This window comes from Dendronephthya gigantea, unplaced genomic scaffold (genome assembly GCF_004324835.1).
Source record: "Dendronephthya gigantea isolate DGI-Jeju-01 unplaced genomic scaffold, DenGig_1.0 000033F, whole genome shotgun sequence".
Classification (NCBI taxonomy): domain Eukaryota; kingdom Metazoa; phylum Cnidaria; class Anthozoa; order Malacalcyonacea; family Nephtheidae; genus Dendronephthya; species Dendronephthya gigantea.
Window position 1 is genome coordinate 1,704,146 of NW_021163043.1, and position 27,985 is coordinate 1,732,130.

The 27,985-nt window shown below is 37.2% G+C and overlaps 5 protein-coding genes and 1 pseudogene across 5 annotated transcripts in view; 5 read left to right on the top strand and 1 right to left on the bottom strand.

Moving 5' to 3' along the window:
• Positions 1 to 27,985, top strand: part of LOC114525120 — a 55,770-nt gene that overhangs the window by 9,983 nt on the left and 17,802 nt on the right. The window lies entirely within an intron of this gene.
• Positions 44 to 24,798, top strand: LOC114525106 (E3 ubiquitin-protein ligase DZIP3-like). Its single transcript, XM_028546314.1, has 4 exons — positions 44 to 322; positions 21,502 to 21,595; positions 23,766 to 24,702; positions 24,785 to 24,798. Exons 3-4 carry the CDS (start codon positions 23,775 to 23,777, stop codon positions 24,796 to 24,798), a joined length of 942 nt encoding a protein of 313 aa, XP_028402115.1. The 5' UTR covers positions 44 to 322; positions 21,502 to 21,595; positions 23,766 to 23,774.
• On the top strand, positions 4,108 to 6,367 carry LOC114525104. The gene is made up of 2 exons (XM_028546313.1): positions 4,108 to 5,917; positions 6,021 to 6,367. Exons 1-2 carry the CDS (start codon positions 4,108 to 4,110, stop codon positions 6,365 to 6,367), a joined length of 2,157 nt encoding a protein of 718 aa, XP_028402114.1.
• LOC114525129 (putative nuclease HARBI1) lies at positions 16,904 to 18,161 on the top strand. Its single transcript, XM_028546348.1, has 3 exons — positions 16,904 to 17,033; positions 17,263 to 17,426; positions 17,527 to 18,161. The coding sequence occupies exons 1-3, from the start codon at positions 16,980 to 16,982 to the stop codon at positions 17,885 to 17,887; spliced, it is 579 nt and encodes a 192-aa protein (XP_028402149.1). The 5' UTR covers positions 16,904 to 16,979; the 3' UTR covers positions 17,888 to 18,161.
• Positions 18,163 to 19,258, bottom strand: LOC114525105 (annotated as a pseudogene).
• LOC114525128 lies at positions 24,742 to 27,978 on the top strand. Its single transcript, XM_028546346.1, has 2 exons — positions 24,742 to 27,852; positions 27,966 to 27,978. Exon 1 carries the CDS (start codon positions 24,807 to 24,809, stop codon positions 26,076 to 26,078), a length of 1,272 nt encoding a protein of 423 aa, XP_028402147.1. The 5' UTR covers positions 24,742 to 24,806; the 3' UTR covers positions 26,079 to 27,852; positions 27,966 to 27,978.

A 27,985-nucleotide genomic window follows, 5' to 3' on the forward strand; every position in this document is an offset into this window, starting at 1 on the left:
TATCGCGCTCCCCTTTTCGAATGATGTTTTCAATAATGCCAAATGCCAATCTGTTATTTATAATCTCTATGGTTTTTTTGGGTTTCTGTTTCTCTTTGAGTCTTTGTATTTCTTCAAAGTCTGTGTTCGTAATTTGTCAAAATGATCGTATTCTTGGACTAGAAGCTCCTAAAGTGATCCTGATTCGTCGTAGGTGATCAACGTATGAGAAAGCTGAAGTTGTTTTAACAAGGTTTATCGACGCAGACAAGTACAAAAACAAAGACATACGGCTTTGGGCTAGTCGTGGTAATACACACTAGACAAGACCAGATTGTCGAAGGTATGTGCTAGATTCCTTGTCAGATTTCTCTCATATTGCGATATACGTATGCGGCCTTGTCTATTTTGCTTTAAATTACAATGTTTTGACGTGTTGTTTGGTTTATATTGACGTTTCGTATATTGGCGTTTCGGTTTATATTGGCGTTTAGTATATTGCACATTGTTGCTTATATATACAGTATGTCGCCCAGTTTATTCTTCGCCTTTTATCATCGCTCGATGGTTCAAAATTTCAAGATATTGTTGTCCAGTTTTCGGACATTCGTCCAGTTTTCGGACGGGCAATTTATACCCTCAAATTATCGTGATTTGACGCTCAGGTAAGCTGAATTTTGGTATTAACTTTTGAAATTCAATGCTCAGGTACATTAATGCCTGGCTCCCAGTAGCATATTTAGGGAAAATAAACGAAAAATCATTAAAAAATAAGTATGGCCTTAATTATTACCATTCAAGTTTTATATGTTTTGTCTAAGTAGTTTCTAAAATTTAACCTACTTTTTGTTGTCATGGCAACGATCACGTGATGTATATTTCGAAAAACAACACAAAAAAATTTACGTTATATTCAGAGGCTCTGCAGCAGTATAATTCGTGATTGAAAGGACGCAGAATTGCCATAATCATTCATACATAATGTCAGTGTTTGTTGAATGAATCGGGAAAGTTGACAATTAGGCTTCGTTTCAATATTTTATGAGGCTATATTACGATGATCGGCGTCGAACGAATGTTAATCGCGTCATTAAATGTTATTTCCAAATAAATGTACGATTTTCCAATAAACGTAGGAAACTTTCCCCCCTTGTTAATGTTTTTAGTTAATGAAATTGTGAAAAATCTGCCAAATTATCATGCTGCAAGTCGAACGCGTTTTTCGTGTGACATTAAATAATAATAGTCGCCATCATGAAATTGCGCCAGCGTAATATTGACATCGATGCAGCGGCTACACATAATAATATGGCTATTTCCATGGTGATTTAGCGTTTAACAACATGGAGGCCATTTTCAAATGAATATGACTGAAAAATGTTCACTTTCTAGGGCAATATTTGTATTTTGAAAACAATATAGCGTGTTATAAAATTCATATTTGTACTAACGATAGATAAAAGTACTTATAATTAGCATGTATATATACGATTTTCTTCTGCAATAGAATTAAAAGCGCTTTATACGCGCGCGATATATGTTCGCCAAATTTACATAAACACTGCGAAGAAAGTTATGTATTTTTGGCGACAAAACGCAGGAAAATTTATATGGCTAGGTTACATAATATGTGAAATTATCACAAGACCAGTGACGCAGTTCCGCAAGTTTTAAATTTACGCGCAAATTTCAAAACGTTCTACTGCAGTGAAGAACGCAATCGTTGGCGCAGCAAAATATATTTACACTATCGCTATACAATCGATATTATAAATTATAGTGTAGCTCATTTTATTTGAGACAATACAATTCTGAATGTCTGGGACATTCATTCATCCTTTAACGTGTGGGTTTGCGCGAGGGATCGCTTGGCAAATTTCAGCTCAAGTTGACGCAGATGAGAATCTAAAATGCGAAGAGAATGAAACGCGAAAACTTTATCAAGCGCGATTGATGCGGGAGAGATATGATCGCTTCTCAAACACATTTCAAAGCTGCAAGGAAAACTTCCCCCTTGACCTGAAACGTTTTGATAAACATTTCCCAACCCTACGCGTGAAATTTAGTCGGTGGAACCACAGGAAGATAGCAGAGCGGAACCAATACACTGCGACATTTAACATTAAAGCATGGAATGAACTGTCCCAAGCGATGAAGATTGAACACACGTTTCAAAATTGTAAGCCATGCCAGCTCAAATACAGTCATATTCAAGCATTATTCCCGGTAAAATCACATCGATACACAGGCTCAATGAAGGAAAACAATCCTCATGTTGCAAACACGACTGTTGCGATCCAACTACCCAGTAACCAACCATGTAACACCACCACCACTCTCCATAAAGCGAGCGAGACTGCAAAGTCATTGTACGACCAAGTAAACCCCATTTTTAAAAAGGTAACAGGCCATTCCCTTGTAAATGCGCTGACAAAGGTCAAAGATCTGAACATTGAGGAAAAAAAATCAAAAGCTGAAAAGAGAAAAACAAGGAGAACAAATTACAGAAAATTCAAGGAAGCAGTGCAGAAAGAATGGGAAAATACATCTTTTATAAGGTAATGATATAAAAATATTCTCATGGGTAAAGGTGTTCAACCAAGAAGCCGGGGTAGTTATAGTGAGGTAAAAATATCCAGCCAGGGTATAAGTAGTGAGATACCATACCCAGCCAGGATAACTAGTCCTGTACAAATATCCTATAATATCCAGCCAGGGTATATAGAGATATCATATACCCTGAGTCTGTGATCAGGGGTAAATTACAGGTAATTAAGGTAAAAATATCCAGCCGGAGTAGCTGGTGATATATCATTAGTGAAAATGAAATATAATTTTATTTAATAGATGCTTTGGAAATCGACAATCATTAGCAGGAAGACAAAGGGAAAGGTTGACAATTGGTTTTGAAAGTAAAGAAGATGCAATAGAACGCACAAGGCAGCAGAAACAGCAAGAGAAACAGAAAAGTCCTGTTGGCAAGTTTGCTGACATGGAATGGGATAAGGAAGGGATGAAAGATGAAGTAAACAGTTATGGAGATGACACTTTGGTCAACTGGTCTGAACTAGCAAGACAATTTCAAATCAAAAACAAAGCTGGAGAGATAGCTCAAAACGGTGGTCAAATTGCTATGGAGTGGCTAAAGTCAGAAGGTGTTAATGTGGAAAGATTTAGGAAAAGAAGGAGAGAATGTAATGAGGGCAACATAAGAAAAAAGTTAAGAAGAGGTGCAGGTGGTGAAATCACTGTTCCTGTTCCTGAAACTAATGGTAAAGTGCTGAAGAAATTGCAAGAAAAAGTTTTGTCAGGCGAAATAAATGTTGGGGAGCTAATGTGCCAAGAAAGGTAATTTAATCTCAATTATATATTAATTACAATTAATGACAAGATCAAATGCACTTTAGCTTTTGTGATTCTAACTTCTAATATTGACATATATAGAAAAGCAAGCACTGTAAATGTTAATAAGGTAGTAAATGTTGTAGATTAACCCATTAAGGGGCAATGAGTGGGTTAATACACTGTTAACAAGACGGACCAAGTAAACTTTTAAGAATCTTTCATTTTTGTTTAGTATGAGAAGCTAGTGCTCAAAGAGGATGGCTCAATCGAGAAGTCTTCCTTTTTTGTGGAAGGACGCAAATGCCCACTGGTTGAGATCAGGAGAAGAAAGCTACATGAGTTGGAGAAATTTATGCGGATTAATGATGAAAAAGATGTGAATAGCATGAGTGTGACAGAAGTTGAGAACAGGTTGACAATGCTAAATGAGAGAAAAGAGGGTGAGGATGAAACAGATATGAGAGAGCGGCTGAAGGTAATGGAAAGAACACGGCATCTACTCGTATGGCATGACCTATCTACAGTTGCAAACCATTCCCACCTTGTCTTTATGGCAACCTGCTTGTATGACCAAGCCACATTCTATACCAACAGTGAATACGAAGCCATCACTGGAAAAAAGGTCAACATCCAGTCATTGGTTGAAGCACCAAGTCTGTACATCGTTGCAAGGTCATCATCCTGTGATGAAGATCAATTGTGTTACATAGAACCAGACTTGAGTGTTTAGAACAACTCTCAGATCCTATTACAACAACCACTGGTGTACCTGTTTCAGACAAGATGAGGTTCTTCCATGGTGACAGTCCTTCTCGTCAATATGAAGCTGGCCAACAGAAGGGTGGGAATTTCTACTGTGCCATCTGTGGTGCCAATGCTCATCGGGTGTATGAACTTGATTATGTGTTTCGTTGCCCACACGTATCATTGGAGGATCGACAGCAGTTGGTGTTTAAAGGCCCATGCGGTGCAGCAAATTCTTTGGCAAAGTCAAATAAACCTTTCCATGGATTAACAAAACCCAACTTGATCAGGGAGTTGAATGCCAGATCAATCTACGAAGGAAAAAAGAAGAAAGAACTAGAAGATCTCTTGAGGGATGAACTGCATGGAGTTCAAAGAGTGCCAGCCCTACTATTTACCAGTCCCAACAAAACCTTAGGGTCAATTAACTGTGCTAGTTATGAGATTCTAGGTTTTGAACCCCTCCACGACATTGGGAAGCACATCGAAAATCTATTTTGTGAGCTACCAGACCATCTGCCACCCAATGAAGCTTCTAAGTTGAAGGCTGTTCTTGAATTGAGCATTGGGGGGAAAGAAACGAAACGAACCTTTGATTACCGCTGTGCTTTGATTGTTGTTTCCAATCAGCTTCGAGGCTCAGTTAATCCAAAGGTTCAATCATTGCTTGACACCCTTGTAGAAATTCAAGAAATAGCCTACAACTCAGAAGCCAAGAGAACACCACGAGCAGTTCTGAGACTCCATAACCTTACCTTTCATCATGCAATGTTGTGCAGGTCAGTTATCGGATTTTCCCTGAAGCAAATGTCAACTCGGAAGTTTTATGGTAACTACTTCCACAACATTACAGCACATGCACCAATCCAGAACAGATTAATAAGCGGCCGATCTACAAACACAGAAGAACAGGAAAGAGTATTTAATAGTATTAACAATATAACCCGAATGACATCATCTAACCATCCTGACCACATCATTGGTAATGTCTTTATCCGAGTCCAGGCTGAAAAGAAATTGAAAGCTGAACAACCTTCAACCTCCGACACACAAGAAGCTCATGTTTCCAAACTTGCATCTTCTCTACCAAATTTTGGAAACACTGTTATTTCTAAACAGATGCTAGCAAGGAATTACAGATCTTGGCAAGTTCATCTTGAAAGGATCTGTGATTTCTTATTAGCAGGTGAAGGAATTTGGTGGAGAACATGCAACAATGGTGACATTGAGTTTTTTGATGCAAAGGGAAATCCTGAAGCAGTTCCTAAAGGACCAACTTTGCATCATTTTCGCTCCAGCAACTTCAAGAAAGAAGAGGCTTATTTGAAATGCTGTTGGCAAACCTGCTTGGAGAAAAAAATAAAAATGCCTATAAAAGTACTTCAGGTGGAAAATTCTGATGGTAATATGGAGACTGTCATGTGTACAACAAATCAGGAGGATGAGGAAAGTATGAAAATTGGATGTGCAGATGTCGGTGCTGTGGATGAGATTGAAGGTAGTTGTGATGTTGTGGTTGATTGTGATGTTGTGGTTGATTGTGATGCTGTGGTTGGTTGTGATGCTGTGGTTGCTTGTGATGCTGTGGTTGATTGTGATGCTGAGGAACACTCTGATGCTGCAGCTGGTTGTGATGTTGTAGTTGGTTGTGTTGACATTGTTCAAACTAGTGGTGAGGGGGAGAAAGCAGATGATTGTAATGGAAGTGGTGAGCAATATACTGTTGGACGTAATGTAAGGTTAGTTGAAGTTTCTGAAGAAAATGTTGCTTGTCTTGAGATTAATTGTCAGGAGGAAGCCGATGAAAATTCTGAAGCTGGTACCATGCAAACCACAAATACAGATAAAGGTACTTTCACCAACATTTGTATTTGACTGTCACATAGATCACTGTCGTCCATGTATGAACATATTTTGCTTAGGCACTTAGCATATTTCTTTTTGTTTATTAGAGAGAAAAACAGAAACACACCAAGGCCAAAAGCTGGGTTTTATCTTAGGACTGACCGATGAGGTGATTCAGTTTGACAGAGCAAGAAAAAGATTGAGGGCTTCTCCAAATAACAAGACACTAATAGACACATACACAGACATCTTACCAGTCATGGAATCCAAAATATCTCAGCAACAAACCAACATCAAAGAACATTTAAAGAAAATAGAGCATCAATACTTCGAGAAAACTGGTAAACTACTAACATCAAAACAGTTGATGAAAGATCCAACATCCAAACTGCTAATGGCCAAAATGAAATACTGCAAAGCCCTGGTGTATCAGTGGCAGCTGGAAAAGAAATAATTTGAAAAGTTAAAAAAACGGCTCTTTTAAGAGCCACCAAATATATAAAAGAATCGTAAACGAAAAATCGATAGAATTCTCACCTTAATACAGCCGTCTCCTTTCCTTGTTTTTCTTTTAAATATGTTTTTACAAAAATACACGCTCGTTGATAAAAAATTATTCGTTATAAAAGCACGATTCATATATTTTACAATGCGAAACCACTGAAATCACTGTGTATAAAAAAACAGAAAGGTCGTTGCTAAGAAACAACGCTGGTCTGACATTGAACATAGGTCACCCAATCAGACTGTCGAAATCTATGAAATGAATATATAGATTTACAACTTTTATAAGATTATTATTATTTACGAATTTATTGCAAAACAAAATTATTCTATATCAGTATTTATTTAAAAAATGTCACAAATGTTTATTTTAAATGTCATCACGATTCATTTACTTTAATAGAATAACTTCTCACTCCCGTCACCAGTCCCTTGCTGAAACTTGTATTTTCGTTGTTTCGCGCAAAATCAAACAATTGGCGCTAAAATCAATTTTGATTCAGGGACTGTGATCACAACTACTTGTTTTTTTTCTATAATACAACATATTCGAGTGCTTTTTTTGGTTTTGTTGCTAACGGCATAATGGGGAAAGCCAGCCACGAAGTAAGCCAACTGCAAAAGAATAGGCGAATGCGAAACAGCCGCAAGAAGCGCAAGAGGGAACAGCGAGCGATGGCCAAACGCGCGGTTGCTGAGGCGGCTATAGCGCAGAAAATAAGTGATGGAGTAAAGGACCAAAAAGCGCTGGCTGAGAAATATTACAAGAAATGGAAAAATATTTCAAAAAAGGCCGATGAATTAAGGCGTAGAATACCGGTACAAAGCCACATAAGAAAGGTACGTATAACGATTTTTCTTCATGTATAAGGGTTAAAATATATTTTGTCTTCGATTTTTGAATAAAGAAATGTATTATTAAAAGTCCCATGCAGCGCCCTCAACCCTTTACAACAAAGAAAAATTTATTATATTAAGCCCCCCCCCAATTTCTATAATTAACAACTCCACCAATTACTATTTGTTTGATTATTTACACATTCACTTCTATTTCTAATGTTTGTAGATTTCAGTGGATGGTGCAGCAGTTGGCAATACCTTATCAACCAAAATGATTGCTGCTTCAGTAAAACAAATTAGTCCAAGCGACTTGTTACCACTGGCAGAAAATACACTGGCTACCGCCCCTGTTGGCTCTGGAACCTATGGAGAGTGTGTTCTAAAAAAATTTAAGAGGCTCGGTGTAACTGTTCTTGAAAAAAAACTGCCAACATCTGACTTGCAAGCAGTTATGAATGAAGCACAATGTATGAATACACTCACTCATGCATCTATTCCATATCTATTGGGAGTACAGATTGAAGAAAAGCCTTTCTCGTTAGTCATGCAGTTTCTTGGTGAGGATACAGAATCTGTTACAATTCATAAGCTGTTACATGCAAATCAAACCATGGCAAAACCATTAACACTCACTACAAATGAGTGGATTTCAATTTTGCTCGACATTGCAGAGGCTCTTTCTCATGTCCATAACAAAGGGTTTTTGCACTGTGATGTCAAGTCAAACAATGTTCTTGTTGCAGGAAAGAAAGGTTTTTTGATAGAGACTTTGGTAAAGCTTGCCAAATTTCTAGGCCAACAGCTCGAAAGTACACTTCCTTTTACAATCATATTGCCACTGAGGTTTTAAGAGGTTTCCCTGTCAGTATATCCAGTGACATTTTTTCACTTGGGGTCATTCTAAGTAGTGTTGGAAAAAAATTGCCAAATGTCTGTATGGAGTCCTTAGGAAAGCAATGTAAACATTGCAAGCCAGCAATGAGGCCATCTATGCCAGAAGTATTGAAAATCTTGAAGGAGAACTTGTAACGAGGGCACTCTGTAATTTTGCCTATATACAAAATGTGTTACAACATGAATAGTATGTAAATAAACATTAAAATAATAAATTAAACTAGATTTCATACTGTGCATAGTGAAACTTATGTTGTCAAGACTTCGAGTCTTTAGTCAGCAGGTTGTCAAGACCTAGAGTCTTTCGGCAACCAGTGGAAACTGTGTTACAGTATGAATATATTGTATGTAAATAAACATTAAAATAATAAATTAAACTAGATTTCATACTGTGGGTAGTGAAAACTTATGTTGTCAAGACTTCGAGTCTTTAGTCAGCAGGTTGTCAAGACCTAGTGTCTTTCGGCAACCAGTGGAAACTGTGTTACAGTATGAATAGTATGTAAATAAACATTAAAATAATAAATTAAACTAGATTTCATACTGTGGGTAGTGAAAACTTATGTTGTCAAGACTTCGAGTCTTTAGTCAGCAGGTTGTCAAGACCTAGAGTCTTTCGGCAACCAGTGGAAACTGTGTTACAGTATGAATAGTATGTAAATAAACATTAAAATAATAAATTAAACAAGATTTCGTACTGTGGGTAGTGAAAACTTATGTTGTCAAGACTTCGAGTCTTTAGTCAGCAGGTTGTCAAGACCTAGAGTCTTTCGGCAACCAGTGGAAACTGTGTTACAGTATGAATAGCATGTAATTAAACATTAAAATAATAAATTAAACTAGATTTCGTACTGTGGGTAGTGAAAACTTATGTTGTCAAGACTTCGAGTCTTTAGTCAGCAGGTTGTCAAGACCTAGAGTCTTTCGGCAACCAGTGGAAACTGTGTTACAGTACATGAATAGTATGTAAATAAACATTAAAATAATAAATTAAACTAGATTTCATACTGTGAATAGTTGAAACTAACATTGTCAAGACTTCAAGTCCTTGGTCAGCAGGTTGGCCAGTAGAAACTGTGTTTATACAGTATGGATAGCATGAGTAAAATGGTTAATTCAATTTGATGCTCTGAAGCCTTCAAACCTTATCAATATCAAACATTTATGTGCATTAAATTAAAGTTGTAATCTTTGATAATATATAGCGTAGTATAATTTCCATGTAAAGCTGTAAAAATGCTTCTCTTTGTATAATTCTATCTCTATTGAGTCTATTCTTGCACTTTGGCAAAATACACTAGAAGGCCAAAACAAATGCTTTGGAAAGCTGTAAAAACGCTACCCATTTTGCATTTACTTGTGACTCGTGTCTATGTATTATAGTTCTTTTGTTTTTACATATTTAATCTTTCGTATAAACAACGCCAGAATATGATATTTTATGATATTTATATTGATATTTGCCAGATTTTGCAGAATATTCAAGCGTCGTGATTACAAAGTGTGTACAAGTAAAAATTACTAGCTAATAATTTGGTATATTAGTAATAAAAGTACTGACCTTACAAACACACGCAAAGGTTCGAACCCATAAAAAGAAAACATACCGTAATATCGTTATATCAATGCAAATACCACATGACTAAAAGACTGAGATATATTTTACTAAATTTATAAATCATAATTTGAGTATTATAGTTCTTTTAATCTTACATCCACATGCCATCACATTTTACACTATGTGCATTTATTGTTATGGTTCCTTTCTCATGTATAATACCAGTTTGTATACAGCTAATTGGTTTCTTCTTTGGTAATGGGATATATCTGCCATCTTCCAGGCTATAGGTATCAGTTGTTCGCTGTAAGATAAATTAAGAATTTTCGTAATGGGAAAAGCAACAATATATGAATATTCCTTCAAGAGCCAGTTAGGTATTTTGGTCTGGCTCACAGGCCTTACTAGGGTTAAGCTTTGCTAGAACCTTTTGAACATGTTCCTTGTTAACTTCTAAAAATTTAGGTGAATCTTCTAATGGAAGGCGTCTAAGGGGAGTGGAAGATTTGTATTCTTCAAGTGGTGCAAGGAAAGCTGTATTGATGGTATTTGCTTATTCTTGTGGGGTTAGGTTTGAGAATCTTTCAACATATTAGCACTTAATATATTAGCACTTGAAGCTTTCGAATCCTGGGAAACCTTTGGGCAGGTTATAATATTTAGGCATGTTGGTTAAAATAAGATCTAAAATAGCATCTTTACGGGTAGGTATCTTTACAATTTGTTTGAGACAGAAGTGATTGGGCAAACAAGTGATATTGAGGCGATTAAAGTCGCCAGTCACAATTAACCCGCAATTTGGATATTTTGATTCCACCAAAGTAAGCATTTGGACCAGGTAATCTTGCATTAATTTACCATCTGCACCAGGCTGGTGGTATATTACAGCTGCAATTATACAGTACAGGATAACCCTTGAGGACTAGGTCCCATACTAGGTCCCATAAACTTTTGTGATTGTCACAGCAACTCAGATTCTCTAGGTGTTCATATTTATATGTCTCATTGATGTAAATACATACACCTCCGTGATAATCGGGTCATGCTTTCTGGTAGGGGCAAATTATTAGAATATGGAATATCATTCATTAGTATACACCCGACTATTGTCTATTACAAATCCTACATTCTGATTGGCTACTCAACCATTGTCTATTCGTGATAGTGAACGTTTGGGAAAAATTCGCTCGCGCGACCGTATAAAATTGAATTAATTAAATTATTTTTCGGTGTAATTGTGGTGTATCGATTATTTTCTCGAAATTAATATATCTAGGTACAGGGTGTATACTAAAACAATTAGACAACTCGCCTTCGTTATCTATGAGCAAATAGTCGACTCAGGCTTCGCCATATTTGTACATGAAAACCATAAAAAGTTGTTTATTGACAGTATGTTTGATACAAGAAATTCATAAAAATTAATGATGTTACCAAAGTACGGGGGTGAGTTCTCCACAAAAGATAGAATTACGTGTTGGAAAGGTAACATTAAAACATACGCGAGTCGTTTTTACATAAAGGACTCGATGTACGTTCTCGTAGATAGATACAACGAGAGGATAACGTCGCCTACTAAACACATCATGGAAATAGCCGCTTGGTTCGTTATAGAGTTTTTACATTTAACCCATTTTCAGACGGCAACGGAAGATTAGCAAGATTGTTGTTTGGGTATATAGTGGGAGAGAATATAGTTATCCCGTTTGATCTTTGCGATGTGCAGGGCCGTAACTAGAACGATAATTGGGGGGGGGGGGTTAATTCATATATTCATTTCTGCCCGACGGACTTCCATTGTGAGCTGTTGCACTTACAAAAGAAATCCGTCGGGCAGAACTGAATATATGAATAAACATACCCCCCCCCCCCCAATTATCGTTCTAGTTACGGCCCTGGCGATGTGGCGTTTGAGAGAGATCATAAGAAATTATGCCTAAAAATGATGAATATAGCATATAATAAAGGATAATGACAACGAAAAAGGATATAATTAAAGAACTTTACAATGCAGCCTTTATATTACTGCTGGGGCAATGGGACTATCGTATTTGAGTAAAAAATTAACAAAAGACTCGCTAGGGCTGCCATGCAGCAACACTGAGCAGAGCTGCAAAACTTTCTGTAGCCTTTTGAGTAAGTGCGGTTGGAATTAAAATGTTACAGGACAAAAAATATCTTGAAAAATTGGAAGAATTAAAATTATTGACATCAGTAGCAGCAAGTGGGATATTTAATGCTCCCATTATGCTCCTATTTTATTTTAAGGTTACGAAAAAGAAATGAAAAGACACAACCTTGCCATGTAAAAATTGACGGTATCACAAGAAATATGAAAACCAGGTAGCGAAAAAAGATAAAATATCCAAACTAAGACAAGAATTATCTGATGCCACAAACAAAGCATTGGACGCGTTGTATTTAAGAAAAAAGAAAGAAGAGATAAACAAGCAATAACTCAAATATGATTATTTCATATTTCAGTTCGTGCGTGGCGTCATCTAATCGTATTTAAAGAAAAATGGGTATATTATAATACCTAAATAAATGAGGGATACTACGCCTTTATTAACATACGAAGAACACAAAAATGCTATGGCTGATCTCGAGAAAAGACTCGAGTTCACGAAGGCAAAAGCTGATAAAGATCAGCAAAAAGCACAAGCCAAGCGGAAGAAAGAACGTAAAAAGGTGATTGCACAAAGGAAGAAAGACCAAGCTGCCATTGACAAACGCGTCGCAAAGTTTGAAGCTGAAAGGGCTCGCGAAAACAAAGAGCGAGAGTTTTGTAAACACAACACAAATATACGGTATAAGTTACCTCTCTAGAAAGAATAACATTGCCAGGTAAGGTTGTAACAAATTGTATGTATTCACTTTTAAAAACTTCGTATTTTTAAACTTTGTAACGTCCGAAATGTTAGCTTTTTTATTTTTGGTCATAGTTTTATAATTCGTGATTTTAATTTCCACGCGTGGTTCGCGCATTTTACGCTTCGTGGAGGACTGGTTCGGTACCCAAGCAGCCTTCATGATCCGCCATGTTTGGCTTCACACTTTGAACTGGAGCGAACCTTCCATATATATAGAGTTCACTGGTTCTAGTCTCAAACGCCATTAGAAAAAACATCACAAAATGGCGTATAAATGGCCAAGGATTTAAGGATCCGAAAGTGTTCCTTGAAGCATCTACTCAAAATGTACTTAACCTTATTAAGCAAACAAATAGTGTTGGGGAAAAAGTTCACACAATTCTTGGATGTGAGATGGCAAGAACAAACCAATCAACAGGAGAGACGGAGTATACATTATCAGGATTCAACAGCGGATCACAAAGCTTCATCTCTGAAGAAGATCTCGAGAAATACGCCATCATGAAGGAAAAAATGTTAGAATCCTTTGCGAAATTTCAAAAGTTGGAAAGTGGTTGGAGAATTAGTGCTGTTAAGAGATTAGAAGTCTTCATTACAAAATTCACACCGCTAAGCGGAAGTAGTTACCAACCGCTGCCTGAAACCATAAAAGTAAAAAAAGCGGTTATTAACATGAAAAATGAAGTGGGATGTCACAAGGGCTTTAAACCCTGTCGGTCGTGAGAACAAAAATCCACGAAGAATTACAAAAGTCTTAAAACAACAATCCGATGACTTAGATTGGTCTGATCTCAAGTTTCTAACAAAGATTAAAGACATTCAAGTCTTCGAAGAGACAAACATCGGAGTTAATGTGTTTAGCTACGAAGGGAGAAATGTGTATACAATGGGATTGTGCGAGGTTTATAATAACATCGTGAACCTATTCTATTACGATGAACACTACACTGTGGTTAAAGAAATCTCCCGACTTGTGTCATCGCAACTAAGCAAGAAGAAAGTTGCCAAACATATTTGCCTGCGATGCTTAAACTTCTTTAGGCAATGATCGCGTCAGAGATCACTGTCATATTACAGGAGGATACCGTGGGGCGGCTCATAACAAATGCAATCTTAGAATGAAGACACCAAGATTCGTACCCGTCTTGTTTCACAACCTAGAAGGGTATGATAGCCACTTATTCGTGAAGAGTCTGGGAATAGCGGAGGGAGACATCAAGTGTATTCCAAAAACTGATGAGAAGTACATCTCGTTCAGTAAAATGAAGAAGTATAATGAGAACGAAAAACCTCTGGAAATTAGGTTTCTAGACTCTCTAAAATTTACACTAAAATCTTTGGACGGTCTTGTTAAGAGCCTGAAGGAATTCCCAATACTGGAGCGTGAAATGGGTGTGCACGAACTTCTTAAGAAGAAGGGTGTCTCCCTGTACGAATATTTCGAAAGGCTCGAAGAGACTGAGTTACCATCAATGGAAATGTTCTACAGCAAGTAAAACAGAAAAGGTATAAGCGAAAAGGAATACGAACACGCTCAGAACGTTTCAAAAACCTTAGGCTGTAAGACAATTAGGAACTACCACGATCTGTATCTCCAGACAGATGTAATGCTGCTCGCCGATGTGATGGAGAACTATCGCATAATCTGTCATAAAAACTATGGGTTGGATCCTCTGTGGTATTACACGGCTCTGGGTCTCGCATGCGAATCTGCACTCAAAATATCAAAGGTGCGGCTTGATCTGCTTACAGACCCCATCATGTGCGAGATGGTGGAAAGAGACATTCGAGGGGGAATTAGCACGATCACCCACAGACATGCCAAAGCCAACAATAAGTACATGAAGAACTATAACCCCGAGGTGGATAATACTTTCATTGCATATCTAGACGCTAACAACTTATATGGTTGGGCAATGAGTCACCCATTACCAACTGAGAAATTTCAATGGGTTGCCGAAAAAGTATTTAAAAACTGGAGGGATATTAGCAACACACCAGGTGTGGGTTGTATACTCGAAGTGGATCTGGAATACTCAAAAGATCTCCACGACCACCACAACGAGTATCCACTTGCTTCCGAATGACTTAAAATGAATAAGGTAGAAAAACTCATTCCGAACTTACGTGATAAAAAGAACTACGTTGTTCATCATGCAAGTCTAAAACTATACGAAAGTCTGGGACTAAAGATCAACAAGATACACAAAGTTCTAAAGTTCGCAGAAAGATCTTGGTTAAAAGATCACATCCAACTTAACACGGATCTGCGAACAAAAGGCCCCACAGAGTTCGAAAAAGACTTTTAAGTTAATGAACAACTCTGTGTTCGGGAAGACTATGCAAAATAAAAGGAACAGGATCGATGTGAAGCTCGTGACACGCGAGGATCGGTTGAAGTAGCTGGTGAAAAAACCTAATTTCGATCGACCGGTCATCTTCTCGAAAAACCTAGTAGCAGTTCATATGAAAAAAAAACAATCGTGGAACTGGGGTAACCAATATACCTGGGGTGCTTACCATTTAGACCAATCTTTCTGGTTGATAAATTGTTTGCAAATGGTACGTGATTTTCCCATCGGAAGAACCAGATGGAATGGAAGATGAACCTTCTAGCAAGAACCACCGCTTTTTGAGCCGTCAAAAGCAAAATTCAGCGGTGAACATCATTGTAAACAATCATGGCCGATCATTTGTTGTTTATACTTGCCATCGCTTTAGCGGACGAAGAAGAGCTAGAAGACGACGACGACGACATTGAATTGTTTGGAATGGTCTCTACTTTCATGAGGAGGAATCTTAACCGGAGTCGAAACTTCTTTGAAGTTACCGTACCAATGTATTTTGCCGATGAATTTCAAGGTCATTTTAGGCTTTCACGCACTACAGCTGAAAGACTCGGCAGAGAAGTTGTCGCTACTGGTCAAGTTAGAAATAGGAATAACTTTGGGAGAATTGCAATTCCTGCAGAAAAGCAGGTTTTAGTTTACCTGTGGATGATGGCCAACGGAAGAGAAACAACGCGACAGGTAGCCGACCGATTTGACATAACATTGAGCAGTTGTGGCAGAGTACTTCGTCGCGTAACGTCAGCGTTACTGTCCTTACGACAACAGTACATAAAATGGCCAAACGGTAATACTTCTAACTAATTACGATATTATAAATATTGTGTTATTAACTTATGAATATTGTGTTATTGTGGAATGGGAATTATTCAAGTAAAACATTATTATCGTATCTTTTTCATTATTAATATTAACTGCTAATTTATTATTCATTCAGTGACTGAGATGAGAGATATAGCTGAACATTTTGAGGAAGGAGGCATGCCTGGAGTAATAGGTTAGTGGTTAGGACTTATCACACAGCTTCAGTACAAATAGTTGAATTTGTAAGCATTTAAACAACCACTGAATCAGTCTGAATATGAGATCAAGAACATGTTTTCATTAGCCAGGATTTCCTACAAAGGTATTGGCTCATTTGAAGTCTTTACCGAAACCTTGAGTGGGAAAAAATCATATTAGTGGTGGAGAGTTTCCAAATTTTTTGATAAGTAAATGTATTTCAAATAAACAAGATTGTCTATATTTCCTACATTTTTGTAATTTTTAATCTTGTAGACGCCCCCCGTGGAAATCAACTTATTGTTGTCGGGGTAGTGTCTTTAAATAAAGTTTTACATACATACATACAACTATTATCATTCTTGTTCTATGCCCATCATCTATCAACCAATACACTGCAGCCATATACCCCACAGTATTTTTCTATGACTGTAAACTTGACATAATAGATAATATGCAAATTTCTTGCATAACGGTGTTAATAAATTTTTCTCGTTAATATGGTTATCCCGTTAATACAGCCAGATTTTTTTCTACCCATTGGTGACTGTACTTGGGTTCTATTGTAGTAATTTTCTACTAAACACTGTTCTCTCTGATATTATTATTTATGATATGCAGGTGTGATTGATGGTACATTTATTAGAATAAGGGCACCAAGTATGAATCGACACCGCGGAAATTGGTATAGGCTTAGCCGCAATTCTCGATACTTAGACTTCAAACTTGGTGAGGAAAAAGATTTATAAATATTCAAGAAAATATGTCTTGCACAAAAGATTTGAAGCTTGCTCACGGTACAAACGAATCGTCTGAATTAATAACCTTGTGTATACTTTAAGCCTCAAAATGGCCATTTCACAGCGGTCAGATGTGTATGATGAGCTGTCAAAAGATTGCAGAATGCGTATTCAGAAGAAAAATTGAACTTTTTTAAGATATTCAAAAGGTTTCTCTTTGATAGGGCGATACAGAAATGCACAATTGTGAACCAGCGATTAGATTTTCGGGTTGAAACGTCTTAAGCACCAATTTCTGCGGTGTCGTATGAATCCAGAGGCATATAACTGCAGAAAGAAGTTCCATGCTCTCCAGTTGCAGGTACATAGTACTGTACAAGCTAAGCCTTGTAAATAGAAAAATACAATTGCATTGCATCAATAAGTTGATGTAACTTATTATGCAATGCTGATGAATTTGACATGTGTTACTGTTTTAGCCCATTTTTGCTAATATTATTAATAATTAGGAATGGATTACTGGTATCTTATTCTCAAAATACTGAAATTTTTACAAGGAAATAAACTAACAGGTGTTTATTTCTCATCAGATGGTGTGTGACAACAACATGGTATTGACAGATGTTTTAGCAGGCTGGCCAGGATCAGTTCATGACTCCAGAGTTTTAAGAAATTCTTCTCTATGTGCAACAGCAGCTGACAAATTCCCTCATGATTATCACCTGCTAGGTGATGGAGGCTATCCACTTAGAAGGTATATGATTTTATTTTGCACCCAACTTAATGACTTTAGTTAGTTCAAAAATGCTGCCCCCTGATTAGTCAGTCATATAAATTACTATCTTAATTTGCAGATGGCTTATGGTTCCCTTCCGCAATAATGGACATCTGCCACTAAATCAAGTCAACTTCAACAGGGTTTTGTCATCAAACAGACAGATAGTAGAACGTGCAGTCAGTCTGTTGAAGGGGAGGTGGAGAAAGCTAAAATATCTTGATCATCTTGCTGTCAAGCTTATGGTTGAAATCATAATGGGGGCCTGTGTGCTTCATAATTTGTGTCTTGTGAATGATGATTTTGACAACATTTACTTTCTGGATGACGAAACTGATGATATTGACAATGATGATGATAACAATGCTGTTGGTCTTGAAGATGGAGACAGGCCAGCTGAACAAAAACGTCAGCATTTAGTAAAAATTGTTGCTCGATGACTTTAAATATTCATTTCATCAGAAAGGAGTGAATAATATTAGATATCTAAGAATATCAATTCCTGAGTAAAAAAATATAATTTAATGAATGCAATTTTAATGGTTGTAAATAAATTCAAGCAGTTTTAAGAAGTCTTTGATTAAAGTTGGCTTTCAAATAATTGTAAAGTTAATTTCAGCAACAAAAATTTTGAAATAATTTAATGAGAACTCATTTAACAGTTTAACAATACAGTAATTTTAAAACGTAACAAGGGTGCAGTACCCTGAAAACTTCAACAATTGTAATTAACAAATAAATTATACTCTTTAAATGTGCATTGTAATAAAACAAACATTTTATATTTTTCTTTTGATTTCATTACTTCAAGCAAACTACTCCAAAATTCCTTTTTCTCTTCATTCATATCCTTTTTGGATTCTACTTCTTCCTTTTTCTCCTGATACTCCTTGAGGAACCTTAACATCTCTGCTGCTGATGACTTATTCTTTCTCTTTTTCCCGGCCTCCTCTTATTTTGTGGTGTTACTACATTTTCATCATCAGAGTCATCACTTTCTTCTTCACCTTGGATATCTTTTGACGATGAGGAAGATTCAAGGGTGAAGGTTGGATTAACACTGGGATTTTCCCCAATACATTCTTCAATGGCATCTTGATATTTCCACTTCTTTTTGTCATTTCCGCTCTTGTTATTGTGGTCGACAACTTCTTTGTGTTTAGCGGTTAGTTTTGTCCATTTTCGAAGGCATTGGTCCCCTGTCACTGTTATGTCCGATAGGGCATTGAATTCATTTGCAATCTTTTGGAAGATTTCTTTTTTTGTTGTTTTGCCATTACCAAACGAGGCCTTGTTTGTTTTCCAGCAACATATTAACAACCGAACATAACGCTCTTCCCATCGGTCAAGACTTTTCGAAGGATCTTGAAGAGTAATAGAAGACAGAAATAGTGTTTTTACTGTAATGGCTTAGGTTAGATATGCCTTGGCTAGCTACTTAATCTGCCATAAAATGTAAAACAAAGGAAACTTAAGCTCCAGTAAGCTAACCTATTAAATTTGAATAATTTCATAAAGGTTTAAAAATACTTTTAAGAATCGTCAGACTACTTTTTTCTAGCCTGCTTGCAGACAAGCAAATTAATACAAAACTGCTACGCTTTGAAAATAGAGAACGTCACTCCTAGAAATGCAACTATCGTTTGTAAAAACAAAATAAGTTATAGTTTAAACTGTAGTTAAATATTTATTGTTAAAGTATAGTTATAGTTGTTCTTGCTATAATTTAAAGGTGCTAAGAGATGCCAAAATAAATCTAAATAAAAATAAAGTCTTCAAAACTTACCTTCAGGAATGTTTTCGCTCGCCATCTTGAATAAACAAAGAGCGGGAATTTTAATTCCGGCAAGATGGTACACAAACCAACCGGAAAAACTGGGAAAAACGGGAAAAGTGGATTAACTCCTTCGGACGACCAAGTTTTCCGGAAATTTCCGATTGGAATTACTCATACCATTTGTTTTTCCGACCGGAATTTCCGGTTTTTTAGGGTAAATGGTAAGCACCCCTGGGCATGAGCATCCTAAATCTCAGTAAGACCTTAACGTACGACTTCCACTACAATTACATGAAAGTAAAGTACCCCGGCAAGTCATCGAAGCTTCTGTTCACCGACACGGACTCGCTGTGCTATGAAATTAAAACAGAAGACTTCTACAAAGACATTGTAGGTGACGTCGACAAACACTTCGACACAAGCAACTACCCGAAGGATCATGCCTCCGGAATACCAACAGGAAAGAACAAAAAGATCATCGGTATGATGAAGGACGAAGCTGGTGGTAAACAAATAACAGAATTTGTCGGGTTGAGAAGTATAAGCTGTATGCTTACAAGATGAATGAAGAATCCGAGGAGAAGAATTGTAGAGGAGTAAAGAAAGGTGTCGTCAAGAACGAGATAAAGTGCAACGACTACCTCGAATGTCTAAACTCCTCGGGGGATTTGTATAAATCCATGAACACCTTCAGAAGCAGAAAGCACGAGATCTACACGGAACGGGTAAACAAGATAGCGTTGTCAGCCGATGACGACAAAAGAATGATCATGGAAGATGGAATTTGTACGATGGCTATTGGTCAATGGAGAATTTAAGTCTAGTTTCAAAATATTGAAAATAAACTTTACCAATCATCTGGGATGGGTATCTCCTCCACCTCGCCAAGGTATTTTAGACCGAGGACTTTGAAGCATAGGCTTCCCGAATAAGTCCCCGTGATGGATCTATGAAAATATTAATCATTTTTCTCCCTTTGTCGAGAAGATCTTTCCTCTGTTTGCTCGACAAGTCCCTAGCGCTTAGGTAGACGACGTCGTTGTAGAACGGACTCTTCGCGTTGGTCTCTCATCGAATGTCCTCGATCACAGATCTAATATCGTTGGGGACAACTATGGGGTTCTTGTACTTATTGTACCTCTCGTCGTATTCCACTCCCCACGTTATGATATCGCTCAGGTCAAAAGTTTTAATATCAGTTAACATCTTTTTTGTCATATACATTTTCCCTTTAAATACTTTTTGGTGGTTTATTATTTTTCGATAATGTTAAAAGAAATGTTGGAAAAATGTTGAAAGAAATTGAGAAAAAAGTAAATGGGGCAGAACCCCCCCCCCACTTTGTACTACTTATTTTGTTTATGTTCGACATATTCTTCTGCATATGGTTTTGCCCATGTAGATGATCAAATTCTAAATTTGTGATTATAAATGATTTATCAACAACACGGTAAAGTAGACATGGTTGGTTGTATGTGCATGTAGGTGCGGAACAGTGCTGTGGCGTCGTATTGAATAAACTTGCATTATTAAATACCTGGCACTGCACAGCGCTTCGTCGCGTTGTGGTCTTGTGTGATACTGATACTGGAAAAACATTCCTCATTTCTTTAAACCTACTATATTTCAGGTTATCGCCACTCATTTTATTTATACCAAAGACCCTGAATCTATTCTGTGTATAGACGGTTGCAATTGAAGAGTTTAAGATGTGGGATTTATACTTCGGGATTAACTAATTCAATATTCCCAGAAACGAAATATTTATTTTTTATACTGTAATCGACCATTTTTTACAATGAATTACATTGAGAATTACAAAGTTTTTCCTCCTAGGATTCAAGTCTTCATTTCCGCGCATTTGTTTGTTATACTATTTCCGGGTATAAAATTTTCCGAGAAATAATGAGATGAGTGGGTTTTCCACGTTATATTATATATATCTCCGAAACATCGAGAAACTTACAACATTAAAAATCAATATCGTATACAAACCTACTTTTTATTTATTTGCGAAAATCATATGTATTTCTGCGAAGTGATTTTAGTAAACAGTAGTGATAATATTAATTATATCAAACAAAATTGAGGGTTTGTATACGATCTGAAATATAAATATGGTCTCCCGCTTCATGGTCATGCGATTTTTGTAATGACGCATCAGCACTCCACTCAGTGCAATTACCATTATAAATACGCATCCCACGTGACACTCACATGAGATTCTAGCCGCTAATTGGGTGTGTTAAAGTTACAATCAGAATTTGTTCTTTCTAGGTTTTAAATCTACATTTCAGTCCATCTGTCCGTTATCCTTCCTGAGAATTTTGCCGGACCATGTAGTGGAATCATCGTTTGAAGATTTGAGAAGGTACGTTTGTGTCAGTGTTGGTTACGTTTTTCGAATATTAACAGTATGAGTGTCTATTGTATTCTATTGAGTGGCATAGTAGCTAGAGAGCTGTGACGTCATTACGTTCTTCGAATATTAACAGTATGAGTGTCTATTGTATTGTATTGAGTGGCATAGTACAGAGCTGTGACGTCATTACGTTCTTCGAATATTAACAGTATGAGTGTCTATTGTATTGTATTGAGACCATGCAATATAGAAATAATTGATAACGCGATTGCGAGGCTCAGAGGCTGAAACCTGAGAAATAAAATTTCCTGACAATAATCAAACACTAAACAGCAAATAAGGATGATTAGTTTTTCTGAGACTAACGCCTGTATTCTAAAAGCTTACTCACACTCACACTCAATGAGCAGAGGTTCATTACTCGAAAGTGCAATTCTGTACTCACTGAGTATTCTTTCACTCTCAATGAGTGAAAAGTTACACTTGCCCTCGGACCATTCACATGCAAACGGCACTCACTCTCGAAGTAGAGGCCGAGTTTCAGTGGAGTATTAGTGTAGGTCATACTTCCCTTGAACCACACTCACACAAAGTTGTGATAAACAACATGGCGAATCTATGGCTTGAAAGATTGCAACAATTGGACAATTTGCAGAAATTACTATTTCAACTAAGAAATTTATGATGAAGAACAATTTAGAAGCAGATTTAGATTAACTAAGGATGGTTTTCGGGAGATGTTTGACATTATAGAGGCAGATATATCTGCTCATAACGAACGAGGGAATCCAATTCCTGCAGAAATTAAGCTTTTATTCACTTTACGTTAATACGCAACTGGCACGTTTCAAGAAGCATGTGGGACCTATGTGACATATCACAGGATGAGAAAACGCAGAATTGTTTAGAAATCGGAACTGAATGTTCAAGCAGTTTCTGGGCCAAATCTAGAAATACAGAACATCGTTGTGCGGTGTCCAAGGCAGTGTGCACGACTCGAGAATATTTGATAACAGTCGCTTGTGCGCTCAGTTTGAGCGTGGTGACATCCAAGGCATGTCTCTGGACACCAGCCTGACTGTTAAACTCTTCTGTCAGAGTTACCCAGGCTTATTTTTTTGCTGTATACTTTTGTAATCGTTCCTTTTGTTCTCAAGGACATCCTTATGCTTCGCAACTAATTCTGTTATAAGCGACTTCTCTAAATCTTATTTGGGGCATCTTGCCTGCATGTATTGGTTATGCAGTATCCTGTCTGCACTAAAGTAAGCTACACTTTACTGATTTTGATAACAAAGGCGAGTGCGACTCATATAAGTTATACTTGAGTGACCTCAGTGAATGCAAATTGAACAACATTTGTCCAGGATGAGTGTTACCTCAATGAGCAGAACATATCACTCACACTCCACTCATGCTTACACTTCAACTCTTCTTGAGTACACCTGACTGGAATGGCACTCAAGTGTTAGTGTGAGTAATCTTTCAAAATACAGCCGTAAGGATCGATCAATACAGTTTTATTTTAATAGACTCCCTGAGCGCGTAAGAGTCCTGTAAAGACTTGCGAAAATATATAATCCAGCTTCACATGTCACATGCTGAGGAGGCACAGCCACTAGTCTGAAATGACAGGTGTTTTATGGGATGAAGTATTGTTTGTAAAAATAAATTATCAAGAGTCGGCTGAAACAGCTTTTCAAAATTTTCTTTCAAACTAAATGGAGTTTATAAAAGACTTGAACGACAGTTTACAATCGGAAATGAAAAAGTCGAGTAGCAATAGATCCTATAAATACACGAGATATTTTCATAAATTATTTGACATCAAAATACATTCAGATCATACCATGTCTATAAATGAGAACAGGCTTTCAAAATTTACAATGTCGAGAAAAATCTCATTTCCGCACACAAATAATACAAACGGAATGTTTATGGAAATTCTAAAATTAAGTTCATGTGAGTTTGTCATATGGGTGGTAGTAAGTAAGAAACGTTACTCCTGAAACGAATATCTTTTCACGAAATTATTTTAACAGGAAATCCCTTCAATTAACAAGATCCTTGCGACTTTCTTTTATGACATGCAGAATGTCATAAAATATGTGAAAATCTACTCCATCCCATTCTTTTTCTCGGTGTAGCCTATATAATTAATGCAACCATTTTTTTACAGTAATTCGCAATGTCTATTACCATGGCTTCTGTCGATCTGCAAGAAAGCGCAAATTTTATAAGATTCAGTAAACTTTTAGTTGACAAAGGAACTGAGGCTTTGAGAAATACATTTGATACCATCCATCCACCTGTTAGTCAACCCGGAGTACTGGCTGCAAACAAAACATCTCTTCAAAAGTTAAAACCTCGAGTTATTAATAATTCCCAGTGGGATTTACTGTTTCCTCCGTCTGGCAACCCACAAGATTCCAAAACCTTTGATATCACATTACTTACAGTTCTATTGCGGAACATTTGTGGTTTTCCATCAACAGGATGGAGTGTAATGCCTCCGGATGCTGATAGGTCAATGCAAGCAAATATCACAAGAATCAAGTGTTACAGAAATGAAGTCTACGCACATGTAACATCCACTCGAGTTCACAATTCAACATTTGAGTCTTTATGGAAGAAAATATCCCAGATATTGGTGGATTTAGGAATTTCGCAGAGTGAAGTCGACGATTTAGAAAAATGTCCTCTAGGGCCTGAAGAAGAAGTGTATGTGCAAAAGCTTAAAGATTGGAAACTGCACGAAGATGAGTGTATTAAAATGCTTGCAACAGTGACACAAATCGTTGAAGAAACCCGCGATAGAGTAAATCTACTGTGCCAGTCTTTGTTGAAGAAAAGTGACAATGAGATCCCGCAAACTTCCCTCAAGCGCACGCTATCAATACCCGAGGACACAAATCCTGAAAAAAAATCCCGCAGCGAAAGTGATCAAGACTTATTGCAAAAACTTGCTAAGCATAATTTTAGAGGTAAAATTAAAAGAACAGTCAATTTTTTTGTTCCTAGAACAAGAGAGTGGTTGTTAGAGGAAATTAACGAGTGGTTTCAAAAGTGTGACAGCGATTCGAGAGTAAAGTTAATAACAGCTGGACCAGGATTTGGTAAAAGCATTTTTGCCGCTAAAATCTGTGAAGATTTTAAGAAGAATGGAAAGCTGGCTGCTTGTCACTTTTGCGATTTCAGTGATTCAAACCTAAGAGATCCGATGATGATGCTGCAGTCTCTCGCAAGTCAGATGTGTGAGAATATCCCTGGTTTTAAAGAGAAGCTTCTTGATCAGTTAAAACGACCTCGTCAAGTTCAAAATCTGAAAGATGCCTTTCAAATATATTTACAAAATCCCTTAGATGAATTGGAAATAAAAGAGCCACGTTTAGTCGTGATCGATGGCTTGGATGAAAGTGCTGCAGATAATAAGAATGAAATTACGCATTTGATTGCTGAATATTTTCCTGTTCTTCCCGAGTACATCAAAATCTTGGTGACGAGCAGGCCAGAGATTTCCGTTGCTGATCTGAGACTAAGAAACGATCAAAAGACAGACATTGCCAATGTTGATGACAACAATAACTCAGATCTTGAACTTTATTTTAAAGAATGTTTTCCAAGTTTAGTTGGCAGGGAAGTTGATATGTGCCATGATTTCTATAAGGATCCATATCTTTACCGCGTTTGGCGAAATGGAACTATTAGTTTACTTTCCATTTTTGTTGCCAAATGCCAGGGCTCATTTCTCTATGCATATCATTTTCAATCTGGGCTAAAGGCTCGCTATGATCTTGAGAAGATAACAAATAATGACGTCATGGCGTTTCTCCCAGAAGGTCTTCATTCTGTTTACGAAGAATATTTCAAACGCCTTGAAGACGAGATTAACGCCTTAAAACATGAAAAGTTTGATGTGTTAAAAATTTTGGAAATGCTGGCTGCTTCCGAAGGACCTCTTCCCCTCACTTTCGTCGCTCAGGCTTTTGGTTTAGCTCCAGATTGTCGCGAAACGAAAGACATCATCAACAAAATTAATGAAACCGTATCGTGCTTGTTGTACGTTTCAGATGACATGTTAACCGTTTTTCACAAATCCTTTATTGATTGGCTTCTAGCAAAGGGCTACAAAGATCACCAGTATACTGTCAAGGTCGATGATGGACATAGATCGCTTTGGCTTTTATGCGAAGAGGTTTTTAAAGAAATTAAAGATAAAGGTGTTCGCTCAGGACTTGAGGTGAAGTTTACTAATGACGTGAAATACGCTCTGAAACATGGTTTAAAACATCTAATAAAGTGTAAAATGGAGGAAGTTGTGTTTTGGTCAATTGATGTTATTATCGTATGTTATATGATAACTGTAATCAATTTAGATGATTTGCGGCGTTTCTGGCTCACATTACTGAAATGTTCCTGGATTAAAAACGAAAATTTACGCCCCGCATTTCGTACCACGTCATTGAATTTGACTGTTTGGAACATGCCCTGAAACACCAGTGGGAATATGACAATTATTCAGCTTTTCCGACAGTATTTTCACAATCGTATTTACAAGCGGTTCTTACACATTCTCCAGAAGGTTATTTCAGCGATGATGAGAAGAAAATCGCGGAGACGCTACTATCAAACGATTCACCTTTTGTCAAGTCGAATTCTTACGAAGTTTCGCTTTTGCCACGAGCAGTCTGGAAACGCGGTGACTTTGATCGTATTACAGCTGTTGCTTTATCTAACGATGAGAAAAGAGTAGCAGTTGTAAGAAAGAATTTTATCCATGTGCTATCCCTACCAACTTTAGTTGAAATTATGAGTTATTCGACAAACTTAAAAACAATTCCATGCTGTACATTTTCTCCAGACGATTCCCTCATATTATTTGGTAAACTGGAAACGGCGTTTAACATTGCTGGAAGAAAGGAAGTTCCATTTTTCCCTGGAAATGAAGGAACGTTCTTGTCCTGTGCATTTTCCCCTAATGGCAAAAGACTGGTGACTAGCAAGTATTCAAACACCATTAAACTATGGGACGTTGCTAAACAAAAATTCCTGTCGTCGCTTTGTGCTGGATTTCCTGTTGGTTGGTGTTCTTTTAGCGTCACAGGGTTATTTATTATTGCAAATTCAGAATCTTCATCTTATCCGGGTTATTCGTTTTGTGTTTGGAACGCCATCACATTGCAAAGAAGTGATAAGCGAAAATTATCTCACGGGGAAAGGGAGAAACGAGTTGTGTTAAAGAGTAGGAAATGTGAACGATGTTTTCAGCGGGGATTTGAGGAACCAAATTCTAAACACTTAGAAATAATGAAAATTTATACTGAATATAATGTGATTTCGGGTCCGTGGATCTGCAAAGGTGTGGAGTGTATTTTTTCTTCGGAAGAGTTTTGTTATTAGAGTGACACAGAAAGTATTCCTTTTACTGCGATTTGCGCTTTGGAACATCTTGTTGCTAATCCTGGCTTTTTCTGTGCAAATAAAATACAACTTTAAAAGATAATGTGTGGCTCTATTCAGATAATGATCAACTAATTATCTTTAAGACATTAGCTCCTAAACAAGAGCAATCCTGTCTGTCACAGCCAACGAAAGTTTATTCGAGTTCGTTTTCTCCTGACGGCTCTCGACTTGCATCCTGCAACTCAGATGGATATATCAACGTATGGAATGTCTATACCAACCAAGTTGAACAACGTTTCAAAAGCAGTCAATGCAGGTCAAGGTTTTTATGCTGGTGGTCGGAAGATTTCTTGTTTGTGATTAGTGAATTTAACAGGATTCCCAAATTAACGCGATACCCGGTAGATGACATTTTAGAGATCGTGTTTACTCACAGTCAGGACGTGGCGCTAGACGACTTGTCTGAATTCAGGCAAGAGGGCTGGTTTGAGCTCCCAGATTTGTCTGAAGACTCGTCTGAAGACTTGTTTGAAGACTTTCCGGAAGACTTGTCTGAATTCAGGCTAAAGGGCTGGTCTCATTTCCTAGATTTAAAGGTAGGTTTTTCTGAAGGCTTTGTCAGCTTGGCTCTCGGACGCTTCAAACCCGTGAAAGTTCTCGATGTCAGAGATGTTGATGGTCCTGTAATGATCAATTTGCCTGGAATTGAGCCTGAGATGAAAGTGGAAATTTCGCCCGGTGGTGCCTTTATCTCTGGTTGTAATGACTGTATATTTTATATTTGGAAAAGAAATACCGAAAAGCCAACTTCGTATGAAGTCTTTTATCACTATGAATTTTGCAATGAATGCAATAATTTCGCAGTAAGTTTCAGTAATGACTCCAAAGTCGCAGTAGTCATGCACTTTGTTGCTCAAATGAGTCAAATAATTGATCTGGACACTGGTGATTCTCAAAATATAATGTCTCAATTCAGGTTTGTTTATTCGTTCACCA